The sequence below is a fragment of the Oncorhynchus nerka genome, linkage group LG15 (genome assembly GCF_034236695.1).
Source record: "Oncorhynchus nerka isolate Pitt River linkage group LG15, Oner_Uvic_2.0, whole genome shotgun sequence".
In the NCBI taxonomy this organism is placed as follows: domain Eukaryota; kingdom Metazoa; phylum Chordata; class Actinopteri; order Salmoniformes; family Salmonidae; genus Oncorhynchus; species Oncorhynchus nerka.
In genome coordinates, this window is record NC_088410.1 from 59,060,340 (window position 1) to 59,075,375 (window position 15,036).

Consider the following 15,036-nt stretch of genomic DNA (forward strand, 5'->3'; position numbering starts at 1 on the left):
CCCGTGTTTTGAAAACTAATGATAGATATCGTTTCAAGGTCTCAGTTTAGAGAGAAGCCTTGTGAGGTGTTGGTCTGTCACGTGTTGTGAAACAGTATTGGTCGGTCACATGAATGAAACAAAACAGTATTGATGAATTATGCTCTATCATAGCTGTATATTAGACAACTGCTAGGTCTGCCCAGGCATAGCTCCTGATTGACTTGTGTACTATTGTGCAATGAGTTGGTTGGAACCTTTCCAGCGCACTGACAATAAACAATGATTCATTTAAGATTGACTTTGAGAGTCCCTGTGTAAGAATTTCCACAACAATGACATTGATTTTAGAGATGGCAAATTGGCTTAGTCTCAGAGTGAGGAGGCTATAAAACTTAGCTAGCTTCTTAAACATATTTTTGGGAATTCTGAAATGTATTGGAATAAATGACCAAACTATAAAACTAGCTAGCCGGCTAGTATGGGTAACTGTAGCTAGCTACATCAATAGCTTTAGGTGGGTTGTTTTTAAGGTCAACTTTAAGATTTTCACCAAGGACATTGCGTCTCCGATCAACACTCTCCCTCGCTTGGGCAAGAGACATTTAAGGAGCACTCGGATGTGACAATGTAAAACATAATTCAAGGGCTGAGTGCTGTCTACTTTGAGATTGGACCGCAGCCATTGTGTTGTGTGACAAAACTGTACACTTGAGTGGCCTTTTGTCCCCAGCACAAGGTGCACCTGTGTAATGATCATGTGTTTAATCTGCTTCTTCATATGCCACACATGTCAATTGGATGGATTACCTTGGCAAAGGAGAAATGCTCACTAACAAGGATGTAAACAAATTTGTGCACAAAATTTGAGATTGAAGCTTTTTCTGCATATGGAAAATGTCGATAAGATTTTTTATTTCAGCGCTTGAAACATGGGACTAAACTTTACATGTTGCATTTATATTTTTGTTCCGCAGTGTAGCTAGCTAGCAAAAAAAACAGCTAGCCTAGTAATAAATGGTACATCAGTTCAACGCTTATGCCTTTCTTACCACATATAATTTACTTTGACTAATGAATTATAGATCATTGTTTCTACAGTTTATCAATCTAACGGTAACTTCAAAGTATGCCTGCTTCTGGTCATCACATTTCTTGGTTGACACTGACAGCAGTAGCATAGTGCAGACTGGTTCTCTTGCCCCCATGGCTAAGTGGGCATGCACAGACTTAGATTCTTGAAGAATTTCTGTTTTATGATTGATTCCACACCAAGCTCAGTTTTGAAGTTCTCTCTAGCACTTAAGATGCAAGTTAAAGTATTATGAACTTTATTTAAGCAGGTAAATGATTGCCATAAGTTATGTCACTGTGTGCATTGGATCTAACATGTACATAATGAAGAGAACTGAAAGTGTTGATACTGAAAGCAATACAGTTCAAATAAAGTAATTATCAGTCACACCAGTTTCCAGACTATCTTTAACATTATCCCATCACCAATCAACAAAATATAAAGCATATATCTTGTCCCTTCGACTGCCATTTTGGTCCGAGACACCTGAAAATAAAATAGAGATATTAATACTGGTGTTCATTCAACTAGCAAAAACCATTATTACACATATACCAGGTAATCAAACATGAATTGAGGTGAGGCCTGCCCTGTACCTCCCGACATCCATCCAGTTATTGCACTACGTGATTGGTTGAGGAGACATCAGGTCAAAATCTGAGAGATTCCTGGCAACCCAAACTCCAGCTGCAAAAAGGCCCAGGTTGACCAGTAGGTTCCTAAATAAAGACACATTAAACAATGAATTAATATAATTATATACAACAAAATGATCTTCATGAATAAAGTCACGGGAGACAATACAATAATTCATTATATTCATGACTTTACCGAGTTAGTTCCACGTTGACTCTTACAGTTTGTGTGTTGGGGGGTATTGTTATGGGGTTGCCCAACCCCACAACGTATCACAAAATGTGTCCCAAATATCACAAAAACATGCTCGTTCGAATTTGATGTTATGTTTGCAATGACTGCTGAGCAATTAGCTAAGGGGTGTTCATACCGGTATATCCAAGGGCAAAGCAGGCACATGTTTAGCAAGATAGCTAGCTACAATGTGAATGTTTAATCATAACTACCTTCGAAAATCATTCCTATCTGTAGCGAACCGACATGCGGTACTGATCCATTCCCCGACACCACCAGACGGTGCCCCGACAGCCTTTTTTGCAGCTCCACTCATATTAGCTTTTTAGTGTGAGTATTGCCTTTCTGCTAAATAACGATTTCCCAGCGAGGGGAAGAATTGACATGTAACACCAATACGGAATGCCATGAAGTTGAAACTACGGTCGCCGATAGTGGCCAAACTCAGGTCGTTCAATGATGTCTTTATCTAACATATTCATAGTCGTTTTTTGCGTTCCATAACAGAAAATGTCTGCAACACGGTACCGTCGGTTTTTGAAACTCTGCGAAGAATGGCCACGGGACGAATCAAAGAAAGGCCGTGATTTAGGAACGTTTCTAAGACAGAGAGTAGCCCTTGCCTTTCGTGAAGGTGAAAACACACAGGTAAAACGATTCCGCTTCATATGTCGTACGAGAACGCTAACCAATGTGGCTAGATAGCTTCAGGCTGAAGTTTAGCTAGCGTAGGATGGTGATAGGGCACCCATAGCTAGCGTAGGATGGTGATGATAGGGCACCCGTCCATATCGACCTTGCAGTTACAGGCTAAACATGTTTAGTAATGACAATCGCAACCTTTAGAGCTATACTCAAATGTTTTTCAATATATTTGATTGAGTTGTGAGACACGACAGTCCAAACAATCATTCAGTAGCACGGAGGGACTGGTTTATTTACAAAAGGCAAAGGCGTTATCTGTGATTTGAAAAGCCTTCTGCCACTGTTTGGTAAATTGAGGAATGGGGCTGAGGAAATGTAGCCTCACCTAAGATCAACATGATGGTTTTAAACATATTTCTTAACTTTAAATGAGTCATTTTCACACTTATTTTGAAATTGAACTGACCATTGAACAGCATGAAATCTTACAAAATGTCCATATCTGTATGTGGATAGTTGCTAGATGTGGATATTGTATGGTCCCCCTATTAACTGTTCTGATCTTTCTTGACAGCTCTCGGATCCAGAGAAGTGTGATCAAATGTATGAAAGCTTGGCCCGGATTAACACTAACATATACAGAGAACGAGTAAGTATTCCCTTATATCCCTATTGATATTGTATTGGCTTTAATGTAGAGACTTTCATATCATAGCATAGGCCTAACCAACCCATAGGCCCAAATCCACAGCCAGGACCACTCAGAGTGATATCTGTTCATTACTCGATACATTTGCTTCTTGCGGCAGCTATGAAAGAGCTTGGAATCAGCCAAGTGATGTCAGTCAGGGTTATCATCACCTTTATCTCCTGTAATATCTGTTTACAGTTCCCCCGCACAAGAGACACCAGTTTTACAGGTGTCACAGTGGAAGAATGTAGAATGCTATTAGCAACAGGTATGGAACCTATCTCTACATATCCATTTTCCCAAGTATATCATTCTTTCTTTCTTTCTTTATGCTTGCAGCTATGTGAATATGACATTGTCTAGTTATTAGGTCTAGTTATGTTGCAATAAATTAGCCATCACAAGTGAAAATGCTTCTGTATTTATTTTGAGGACATACACACCTCTATTTCTTTTCAATACCAAATGTTCTATTAATAGTTCATGTCTTCTACTACTGTCAATTTTAGACACATCCATGAAAAAGCAGACTACTATATCAGTCATGGTGTTGTCTCAAAAACAACACCTGTAGTGTTAATCGGGCTAATAGCACTATCTAGTGGACTTTGAGGATACCAGCATGTTCATAGAAGCTTTTTCCTTAGAGAGGAGAAACAGACTAGCACTAGCCTGGGGGCCCTCTGGCAGACTAGACACCCACTCTTTCAGCAGGAGGCTGGCACCCAGACTGCAAGAGAGCCAAAACAGCAAACTGGCACACAAGCTAAAGGAACTCCACAGGGTGTTCAGAAAATGCATGGTAATGGTGTCTCTATAACCCCTCTCTTGTATCTTCCCCCTCACAGGTAGCATGCAGCAGATGGATGAAGAGAAGAAGGGCTTGTGGAAAACTCTCACAGAGCGTTTCTCCACCAAACCAGAAGATGTCACCCCTGAGAAGGTTCCTGAAAACAAGTAGCACTTGTGCTGTGTATCTTTCCTCTCCCATTCAGCCACTTTAGAAATAAAACGTTATTCTTATTTCTTTGGATCTCTTGTCATTTAAGCAGGGCCATTGTATCATACAGAAGAAATGATGGGGCATATAACGTATGACATTTTTTAATATGAACAACATAATAGGCGTATGTAAATCAAATCTGATATACTTAAGGCTTTGCTGGCATGTACTTTCCTTGTAATAAGACAAGGAAATATCGGTATAATACAAAGCCATGGTAAGTTTCTTCAACAGAAATATTGGAATAAATTAAAGGGCATTGAAAAAAAATTCTTAAATCTTGTAAAAGCCAAGCCCCCATTTCTTCATTGGCGATTAGGTTATGGAGAGAAACCTTTATTTTATGTAAAAAAGCAAAAATGCAGTAGCACATTATCATTATACAAATTGTTTGGCCAATGGCGCTGGAACCAAGTACAGAAAATACAGTGTTGCCTACTCCTCCTTTTCATCCTCATCCGGGTTATCTCTCCATATGCAGTAGTTAAGGGAGGTGGCCAGGCAAAGCCATGCAAGGTAGGGTGTCAGGAGCAGGCTGGCCGTGCGATTGACGGGATACCAGGATACCATGGTGGCTCCAACAGCACCAGTCAACATCACTATCTCTATGAGTGCCTGGGGGAGAGAGGACACAACATTGATCATGTCGCACTCATGGCAGCAGAATGGAGGTGGTTTTTACAATGGAATGTGTCTATGGATCACCTATTGGAAAAAATAATATTCAGAGAAATTCTAATTTTGAGTGTACTGCTCCTCATTATATCAACCTGAAGCCATGAGTCCTTTTGACCAGCCCACAACCATTGCATTATCTGAGAGCTCACCATTTTCAATTTGTGTGCTCCAAAGAAGATCGGAGTCCAGGCCCAGTTGAGAGCCAGCTGCAACGCATAGAATCCCAAAGGTACCACAGCATCCTCAGTGAAACCCCCACACTCCTTCCACACCAGGTAGGAGCCATACCTATCAGGGTGATCATCAATGATAAAATGCATGTTAGTTCCATATTTCATGATTAATAAAAATAAAATAGTGGTAAAATGCTTTTCTGAATGAAGTGCATGTTCAGTTGGGAAACAGCATACATTATGTAGAATCTAGATAGGTGTACAGTACCATATTGGTTGCAATTAAAATCTGATAATGGAAGGGGTTTAGAGGATTGTTTTCAAACTGGCAGAGTATGCTGTCTCTCACTCACCCCATGCCTGTGTAGAGGGTGGTCCACACTATTGGGAACACAGCATTAGTTGGACGCCATGACGGCTTGTTGAGAGTGGTGTACCAGGTTTTCACCTGCTTGCGTGTCACGTAGCCTCCATAGAGCCCCCCTAGATGAGGCAGGGCAGTCAAACCAAGCATAGGCAGCCACGACATGTCTGGAGAAGAGAGGGTGCTGCCTGTTAATGATTAGTTGATTACATTGGTTAAACCTGTTCATTATTATTCTGTAGAATTCATTACACTTGTAGGCTATAATTTGATGGGATGGGACACACTCCTTTCATGGCATTTTGCTCAGTGGGCGTGGGTTTCAAAGTGCAAGTACTGTCTGATGCGTGTCCACGTTCCAACGAGAACCCTCTGCCTGTTGTCTCGGTCGTTTTAGCTAACATTACTTACACCACAGGTTTTCCAGTCCTTTCCCCTCCTGTCATTTGCCAAAGTTATTTCTGGTCATTAACATTTTTTTTATTAACCTTTATTTAACTAGGCAAGTCGGTTAAGAACAAATTCTTATTTACAATAACAGGTCTTGTGCGGAAAATCTCTCCCTGACAGAATCCCCCCCTTCACGTAAACGCGCACGCACTCAATTCTTCATTGCTGCGAATTGCTTGCTAGTTGAGATTTCTGCTCTTCACCCCGTTGTCAGTTTAGCCTACATTTCACTGATTTTAGTAGCAGAAAGCATTTTTTTTATGTGTCCTTTGATCGCGGGGGATGCACTAGCAATTTCTCATCTCTCCCATGTCTTATTCGACTAGTAGTTGTTCTGAAATGTGTATTGCTTGCCTACATTTTACTCCCTCCTGTTTAATATAACACACATTCAATCATTATTCATTTCGGTTGCCTCCCCCCAGTTTGTTCTATAGAAAGTATTTGACTGTCTGTCACAAAGTATTTGACTGTAGTGACAAAATTAACGAAATTAGAATGGGGGGAGTACTTTGGAAAGGCCCTTTTCTTTCCTGCCGAAATCCCCCTTTCTAACTTCCTTAATTTTGTGGCTAGTCAAATACTTTCTGTGGCACACACTACTGGTCAATATGAGCTACCACCATAAAAATAAATAAAACGAAACGCAGTCTAACGTGATCATTGACAGCTGCCTTGACGGACACAAATAGAAAATGCTTTCTGCTACTAAGATCAGAGAAATAAAGTCTAAATTGACAACGGAGTGATGAAAACAACTGCGTATGACACGGAGTAGGCTACAGGGAGTGGAATGAAGTAGCTGAAAAGAGACGGCAACCAGGCTACTCCGCCTGAGAGCTCATAAATAAATCAAACTATGGTGGGTTTATAGTTTACATTTGCACTTTCATATTAGTGACGTTACATCGTTTTGCTTTATTTGAACTAACGATAGCTGGCTACCTAGTGGCTGGGGCAGTTTTCCCTAAAGTGAACGATGTGTAACGCCAAGTGTTGCTTGCTAGGCAACCAATAACGTCAATATGCCGCTATCAATCCAATCTAGCTACTAAATTTACCATAATTAAATATAAAACTTATCATGACTAGATATAATCTAATTTCACTGACATGTGTTAGTCAACATGCAATAATACCCGTTGAACACATGTCAATCACTGAGATGCATTGCTAGCTTCATTAAAATCGGTTAATCTGATGCATTTTGTTTTCATTTGTTTTATTTATTTGTTCGAAAGCCTAACATGAGGCAAACTACCATGTAATCCTGGAGTGGAGGCATACACACCCAGTCTCACAACCTAGGGCGCGTTCGCAAATACACTGAGTGTGCCAGAGTGCAAGATAACTGAGGAATTTACGAACGCTTAACACCAGTTGAATATGGCAGGTGCCAGTAAACATCGGCAAAAAGCGTAATTAAATCATTGACCACATAACAATTACAGTCACCAACACTCTGGCTAATATGAAAACAGCCTAACCAGCTCTGCTAGGGCGAGTAAAACGGTCAAAGTGAGTTTGTCTGGAAGTAGCTAGCAAACTAACCTACCGTAACCTGTTAGCTTGGTTGCTTGACTGCCTGTCTTTTCAAATTCAGAGCGTTCTGACCTCACAATCTGACAATGCTCTGAACTGGCAACGGGCCAGAGCTCACTGGCACTTCATAATGAATTTACGAACACAACCTTGAGCTGTGTTCAAATAACCATACTAACATACTGCAACGACCCTTGGTTTAAAAGAGCGGATATCGACTCTGCCGCTTGAGCATGCTTTTGGGGCACAATCGACAGCGCGCTGGACTTCGGGCTAGGTCGAGACCTGCTTCTTGCCTGTTTCATTACAATACTGTATACTCCATAATGAGTATATACACTGTAATGAAGCAGCAGGAATAGTATACATTAATTTTAGTATACTGTAAATGAACAGTATCATTTCAGTTTAACATGCATTACTCTGCGTTCTGGTACACTCAGACGAGAGTGCTCTGAAATCAAGAGTAACGTTAGATAGCCAGAGCGAATTTAGAAATGACCCGAATGTCCATTGAGATCGCTCGTCTATACCATTTAGCTAAACTAAGAATGACGGGAATAATTAAGTCAATAAACGTTGGGTAGTTAGCCTATAGTTAATATACTGGCACGTTTTATGCATAAGTGGCCAGGTAACATTTTAATTAGCATTTGTCATAATTAGTTAAAGCACTGAACTTGAATTCGCTCTCGTTGTACTCGGGCTGCACATTTGCTTCAAATCTGAAAACGCGGTGAAGTCACGCCCATTTCCTGAAGAATTGCATTATGGGCCGTAAAGTATTAGCGTCCTCTGTGTGAAGACTTCATATTTTGGCGAATTTAGTACGACATCCGGGAACTTTTGGCATACTAACTAAATCCATACTATGACCAATAAGCATGCTATATACTAAATTCACTTAACAATTAGTACGGTTAGTGTGGGTAGTATGAGTATTCAAACACAGCTCTAGTCTCATTAGGATTACTTTGCGTAAATTATCAACTTAAAAAAATGTGAAATTCGAATACTAAATAATTTAGTTAGCTTCTTTCTTTGTCTGCATGAAATAGCAAACATTCAGCGATTACATTGGTTTACTTCATCTTTGTAGCACCCTGATGAAACAGCAACATCCATTACTATAGTTCCGTTTAGCCAACTTGCTCTCTATTACTGCTTTTCGACTGTAACACCAATGTTACACTAGTCTATACACCCTGATGTTATAAATTGTGTTTCCATAGCTATGACTGACAGTGGGGACTTGTGAAGAGAGAATCAACAATCTCTGCATAATCACAACAGTTGCTCTGTGAGACGGTGTTAACCTTAAAATGTGTACTGTAAACCCATGTTCATAGTTAGCCATTGTTTTGTTAATGTCTTCCGGAAAACCCCGGCGGCCTTGCCTTGGCCCCAAGTTAAAGCAGGTCCGCTGGAGTCATGGCGCAGTGAGACACAGGTGCTGGCCCGCGTAGATGGTAACACTACAGTCTGAGCCTTTTGGGTTAAACACTGGGGTAAAGCCTCATTGTACATGCACAGTGTGTTGAATAGTTTCCAAGATCCAGACATGAGTGAGGCTTGTTCTCAACACTGTGCACGCATATGTGCGCTGATATCTATAGCAAAAGTGTGTCCCATAATTTGATGTGCCTATTGCAACTTCAGAATTAAAATGACAGTTCAAACGGCTGAACTCTAAATGGTATAATACATTAAAAATATTGAATAATTGCTAATAGCCTATAGGCCTGCATGTATAATTTATAAACTACAAACACTTTCCTGGAAACTAGTTTAGAGTAGGCCTATGTCAATTGCAAATCCATTTCCCTTATAGGACCTAAAACAAAACGGTCATTCAATCACATGATGTAAAAGGGCCGTGCGCATTCACTTCTCCTGGCAACACATCAACAAAGTTATAATAGGCAAAAGGCTAGGCCTATTAGGACAATTTCACTGAAAAATAAATGGCATTATCAAGCTATATACGTTTCGTTTTAAATAAACACATGACACATAACGTAAATGCTTTACAAAGATCCCATTAATGCATCAGAAGAGGAAATTAGACACATTTATCAAATACCAAACCATACTAGCTACATTCTCCACTCTGTTCCGTTTATGATTGTTGAACCTTATGGTTAATTTGCAACTTTGTAACAACTAACAAGTTAAATTGCAACATTGTCAAACTTGTGTCAATCGAATGTAACAATGCAGTCTTCTTACCTGCTTACCTGTTAGATAGATGAGTGCGATAGTTCGAGGATGTTGTTACACGGAGCTTGGTAGGCTACGGTTCGGGAAAGGTGAAATGAACAAATGAAATGGTGGCCTGACACCACCTTTCTAAAACATTCTGAAAAACGAAGATAAAATGTTTCTCTCAAGGATCGGGTTCTCTTATCATGCAGTTCTTGTTTAGGAGGACACTCCCAATGTGTTACAAAACCCTTCTATAACCACTAGTATGCTGCTAACAGCACAACCGATGAACTACGTTCGTGTGGTAATGACCGCATTTAAAAAAATTCCAATGTGGATAATTCATTCAAAATATATTTAATCAATGGCCAACAAGAAAAGGCAATAAGTAATTTATGAAAAAAATACATTTTTATTTTTATTACCAATAATGAAAATGTACAATGTTGACACGGGTATGTTGAGAATATTGGTCTGGAGAGATAACTTGCCTTTCTACATGTCTACGCTAAAGTATGGTGGAAAATTATCCTTAGGGTCTTTACTAACCAAATATGGTTAGGTTTTTGAGGGGGACTATCTCACACAACCTTCTGCTGGCTTTCACTCCACCCCTCCATAGCCCCCAATGCAATACGCTGTAATACTAGACTGTACGTGGGATAGATGTTGGCTTGTAGAGATAACTTTTCTACCTGTCTCAACTAAAGTGGGGTGGAAAATACTCAGTACGGTCTCTGCTAACCAAATATGTGAAGTTCAGGAGGGGGACTGTGTCGTACATATCCAGCAGCACTTTGTTGTCCACCCTCTCTACTCTAGCTCATCCCCCCTTTAATCAGACTAATGGTTGGTATTTACAGATGCAGAATAAATTTACGAATCCAATGGTACAACCCAGAAGTCTGTAGCTCAAACACACAATTTTAAAGGGGGTTGAAGTCCAAAATGCAACAGCATCACAGTGGGACTCATTGGGCTAAAGTGGGGTGGAAAATACTCAGTAGTCTCTGCTAACCAAATATGTTTCGTTTTTGAGGGGGACTGTGTCGCATGGCCTGCTGCTGGCTTTTTACTCCGCCCCTTCATATCCCCAATTGCAATACATTGTAATAGTGTAGGCCCTCATTGTAACTAAGAATTTGTTCTTATTAACTGACCTGCCTCGTTAAATAAAGGTTAAATAAATAAAACATGACTGTACATGGGGTACATATTGGGTTGTAGATTAACAGTTACCCAGGTACTTGGGAAAAATGGCCCTTTTCTAAAAACAACATTTCACTAAATAACAAAAAAGTGTAAACTGTAGCCACTTATTTCCCTTCATAGTTTGTTTGCCAATGTATGTCCATCATCCACATAACATTTTTTTAAATAAAAAACATTGCTTTTTGTGTCAGCAATTGGACATTATTCTTAGGGGGGTAGCTACCCCACGTAATCCTACCAGTATTTGTGTAAACTTTCAAAATAGGTCAATTTATCCATTTATTTTTTCAAAGGTGGTTGCAGTGCTGTAAAAAACAGTTGTACTGCACTATAGTGCTAAAAAGCCCCGGATATATTTGCAGGGGGACTCTTATTTAGAAAATACATTATCGACGATCGTGCAGTAGCATAATATCCTGCTGCTAAGAGAACGTTAATTCAATAACCTCTACCAGTCGTTCTATTGAGTAGAATCAATGCTGCGCAGAAGCTGCGCAAGCTTTCACTTTTTTTAAAGCCATACTCTGGAAGGTGTGGATACCATACCATCATCACAGAGTTGGCCTGGGGCCCATCAACAAAAACACTAACAATGTAGTAAATACGTATATGTAAGCTATTTGTTACGTGTGAATTGTGCTGTTTTGTGTTTATTTTTATTTGATCCGAATGCCACATGGTCTATCTAGGGGAGATAGTCAATCTATTCTATTCTACTTATATTCTATTACATTATATTATATTTCATACATCACACCCAGGTACAGTTGAAGTTGGAAGTTTACCTACACGTAGGTTGGAGTCATTAAAACTCGTTTTTCAACCACTCCCCAAATTTCTTGTCAACAAACAAATAGTTTTGGCAAGTCGGTTAGGACATCTACTTTGTGCATGACACAATACATGTTTCCAACAATTGTCTACAGACAGATTATTTCACTTATAATTCACTGTATCACAATTCCAGTGGGTCTGAAGTTTACATACACTAAGTTGACTGTGCCTTTAAACAGCTTGGAAGATTCCAGAAAATGATGTCATGGCTTTAGAAGTTTCTGATAGGCTAATTGACAACATTTGAGTCAATTGGAGGGGTACCTGTGGATGTATTTCAAGGCCTACCTTAAAACTCAATGCCTCTTTGCTTGTAATCATGGGAAAATCCAAATAAATCAGCCAAGACCTCAGAAGAAAATTGTGGACCTCCACAAGTCTGGTTCATCATTGGGAGCAATTTCAAACACCTGAAGGTACCACGTTTATCTGTACAAACAATAGTACGCAAGTATAAACACCATAGGACCATGTAGCCGTCATACCGCTCAAGAAGGAGACACGTTCTGTCTCCTAGAGATGAACATACTTTGGTGCGAAAAGTGCAAATCAATCCCAGAACATCAGCAAAGGACCTTGTGAAGATGCTGGAGGAAACAGGTACAAAAGTATCTATATCCACAGTAAAGGAGTCCTATACCGACATAACCTGGAAGGCCGCTCAGCAAGCAAGAAACCACTGCTCCAAAACTGCCATAAAAAAGCCAGACTATGGTTTACAACTGCACATGGGGACAAAGATGGAACTTTTTGGAGAAATATCCTCTGGTCTGATGAAACAAAAATAGAACTGTTTGGCAATAATGACCATTGTTATGTTTGGAGGAAAAGGGGGAGGCTTGCAAGCTGAAGAACACCATCCAAACTGTGAAGCACGGGGGTGGCAGCATCATGTTGTGGGGGTGCTTTGCTGCAGAAGGGACTGGTGCACTTCACAAAATAGATGGCATCATGAGGGAGGAAAATTATGTGGATATATTGAAGCAACATCTCAAGACATCGCAAATGGGTTTTCCAAATGGACAATGACCCCGAGCATACTTCCAAAGTTGTGGCAAAATGGCTTAATGACAACGAAGTCAAGTTATTGGAGTGGCCATCACAAAGCCCTGACCTCAACACAATTGAAGATTTGTTGGCAGAACTGAAAAAGCGTGTGCGAGCAAGGAGGCCTAGAAACCTGATTCGGTTACACCAGCTATGTCAGGAGGAATGGGCAAAATTCACCCAACTTATTGTGGGAAGCTTGTGGAAGGCTACCCGAAACGTTTGGCCCAAGTTAAACAATTTAAAGCCAATGCTACCAAATACTAATTGAGTGTATGTAAACTCGGCCCCAGTGATGTGCTGGGCCGTACGCACTACCCTCTGTAGCGCCTTGCAGTCGGATGCCGAGCAGTTGCCATACCAAGAGGTGATGCAATCAGTCAGGATGATCTCGATGGTGCAGCTGTAGAACAGATGTGAGTGCTACGGGGAAGTAGTCATTGGGGCAGGTTACCTTGGCGTTCTTGGGCACAGGGACTATGGTGGTCTGCTTGAAACATTTAGGTATTACAAACTGGGTAAGGGAGAGGTTGGAAGCGTCAGTGAAGACACATGCCAGCTGGGCAGCGCATGTTCTGAGTACACGTCCTGGCAATCCGTCTGGCCCTGCAGCCTTTTGAATGTTAAGCTGTTTTAAGGTCTTACATCGGCTACCGAGAGCATGATCACACAGTCGTCCGGAACTCCTGGTGCTCTCATGCTTGCCTCAATGCGAGCATTGAAGGCATATAACTCGTCTGGTAGGCTTGCGTCACTGGGCAGCTCGTGGCTGGGATTCCCTTTATGATCCATGATAGTTTGCAAGCCCTGCCACATCTGACGAGCGCCAGAGCCGGTGTAGTAGGATTCGATCTTAGTCTTGTATAGACGCTTTTCCTGTTTGAAGGTTCATCAGAGGGCATAGCAGGATTTCCTATAAGCATCCAAATTAGTGTCCCGCTCCTTGAAAGTGGCAGCTCTAGCCTTCAGCTCAGTGCAGATGTTGCCTGTAATCCATGGCTTCTGGTTCATATATGTCCAGTACAAGTCAAAAGTTTGGACACACCTACTCATTCAAGGGTTTTTCTTAATGTTTTACTATTTTCTACATTGTAGAATAATAGTGAAGACATCAAAACTATGAAATAACACATATGGAATCATGTAGTGACCAAAAAAGTGTTAAACTAATCCAAATATATTTTATACTTGAGATTCTTCAAAGGAGCCACCCTTTGCCTTGATGATAGCTTTGCGCACTCTTGGCATTCTCTTAACTAGCTTCACCTGGAATGCTTTTCCAACAGTCTTCAAGGAGTTCCTTGGTCCAAGTAAGTCTCTTCTTCTTGTTAGTATCCTTTAGTAGCGGTTTCTTTGCAGCAATTTGACCATGAATGCCTGATTCATGCAGTTTCCGCTGAACAGTTGATGTTGAACAGTTGTGTATGTTACTTGAACTATTCCTGTGGCGGTCCTCATGAGAACCAGTTTCATCATAGGGCTTGATCGTTTTTTGCGACTGTACTTGAAGAAATATTCAAAGTTCTTGAAATGTTCCGGATTGACTGACCTTCATGTCTTAAAATAATGATGGACTGTCGTTTCTCTTTGCTTATTTGAGCTGTTCTTGCCATAATATGGACTTGGTATTTTGCCAAATAGGGCTATCTTCTGTATAACACCCCTACTTTGTCACAACACAACTGATTCGCTCAAACACATTAATACAAAGGAAATAAATTCCACATATTAACTTCTAACAAGGCACAACTGTTGATTGAAATGCATTTCAGGTGACTACCCCATGAAGCTGTTTGAGAGAATGACAAAAGTGTGCAAAGCTGTCAAGGCAAAAGGTGGCTACTTTGAAGAATATAAAATATATTTTGATTTAACACTTTTTTGGTTACTACATGATTACATATGTGCAATAACAGAGTTCCTCTGTGCAGTGTCTGTGTTCTTTTGCCCATTTTAATCCTTTATTTTTTATTGGCCAGTCTGAGATATGGCTTTTCTTTACAACTCTGCCTAGAAGTCCAGCATCCCGGAGTCGCCTCTTCACTGTTGATGTTGAGACTGGTGTTTTGTGGGTACTATTTAATGATGCTGGCAGTTGAGGACTTGTGAGGTGTCTGTTTCTCAAACTAGACACTCTAATGTACTTCTCTTGCTCAGTTGTGCACCGGGGCCTCCCACTCCTATTTCTATTCTGGTTAGAGCCCGTTTTCACTGTTCTGTGAAGGGAGTAGTACACAGCAGTGTAAGAGATCTTCATTTTCTCAATGC

The 15,036-nt window shown here is 40.5% G+C and overlaps 3 protein-coding genes across 5 annotated transcripts; 1 reads left to right on the forward strand and 2 right to left on the reverse strand.

Annotated features, from left to right (window-relative positions):
* Nucleotides 1–1,293: 1,293 nt before the first annotated feature.
* Nucleotides 1,294–2,342, reverse strand: tomm6 (translocase of outer mitochondrial membrane 6 homolog (yeast)). Its single transcript, XM_029682918.2, has 3 exons — nt 2,137–2,342; nt 1,651–1,773; nt 1,294–1,540 (listed from the first exon to the last, which is right to left on the reverse strand). Exons 1-2 carry the CDS (start codon nt 2,238–2,240, stop codon nt 1,677–1,679), a joined length of 201 nt encoding a protein of 66 aa, XP_029538778.1. The 5' UTR covers nt 2,241–2,342; the 3' UTR covers nt 1,294–1,540; nt 1,651–1,676.
* A 41-nt stretch (nt 2,343–2,383) lies between these two features.
* Nucleotides 2,384–4,283, forward strand: LOC115142983 (ubiquinol-cytochrome-c reductase complex assembly factor 2). Its single transcript, XM_029682917.2, has 4 exons — nt 2,384–2,572; nt 3,144–3,218; nt 3,459–3,528; nt 4,109–4,283. The coding sequence occupies exons 1-4, from the start codon at nt 2,435–2,437 to the stop codon at nt 4,219–4,221; spliced, it is 396 nt and encodes a 131-aa protein (XP_029538777.1). The 5' UTR covers nt 2,384–2,434; the 3' UTR covers nt 4,222–4,283.
* Nucleotides 4,284–4,348: 65 nt separating this feature from the next.
* Nucleotides 4,349–9,944, reverse strand: tspo (translocator protein). 3 transcript variants are annotated; one of them, XM_029682915.2, is made up of 4 exons: nt 9,700–9,944; nt 5,468–5,645; nt 5,091–5,229; nt 4,349–4,878 (listed from the first exon to the last, which is right to left on the reverse strand). In XM_029682915.2, exons 2-4 carry the CDS (start codon nt 5,641–5,643, stop codon nt 4,699–4,701), a joined length of 495 nt encoding a protein of 164 aa, XP_029538775.1. In that variant the 5' UTR covers nt 5,644–5,645; nt 9,700–9,944; the 3' UTR covers nt 4,349–4,698. The 3 variants fall into 3 exon arrangements, with proteins under 3 accessions (XP_029538775.1, XP_029538774.1, XP_029538776.1); XM_029682914.2 differs by having other exon boundaries at nt 9,708–9,943; XM_029682916.2 differs by lacking the exon at nt 9,700–9,944 and adding an exon at nt 7,484–7,592.
* Nucleotides 9,945–15,036: the final 5,092 nt, after the last annotated feature.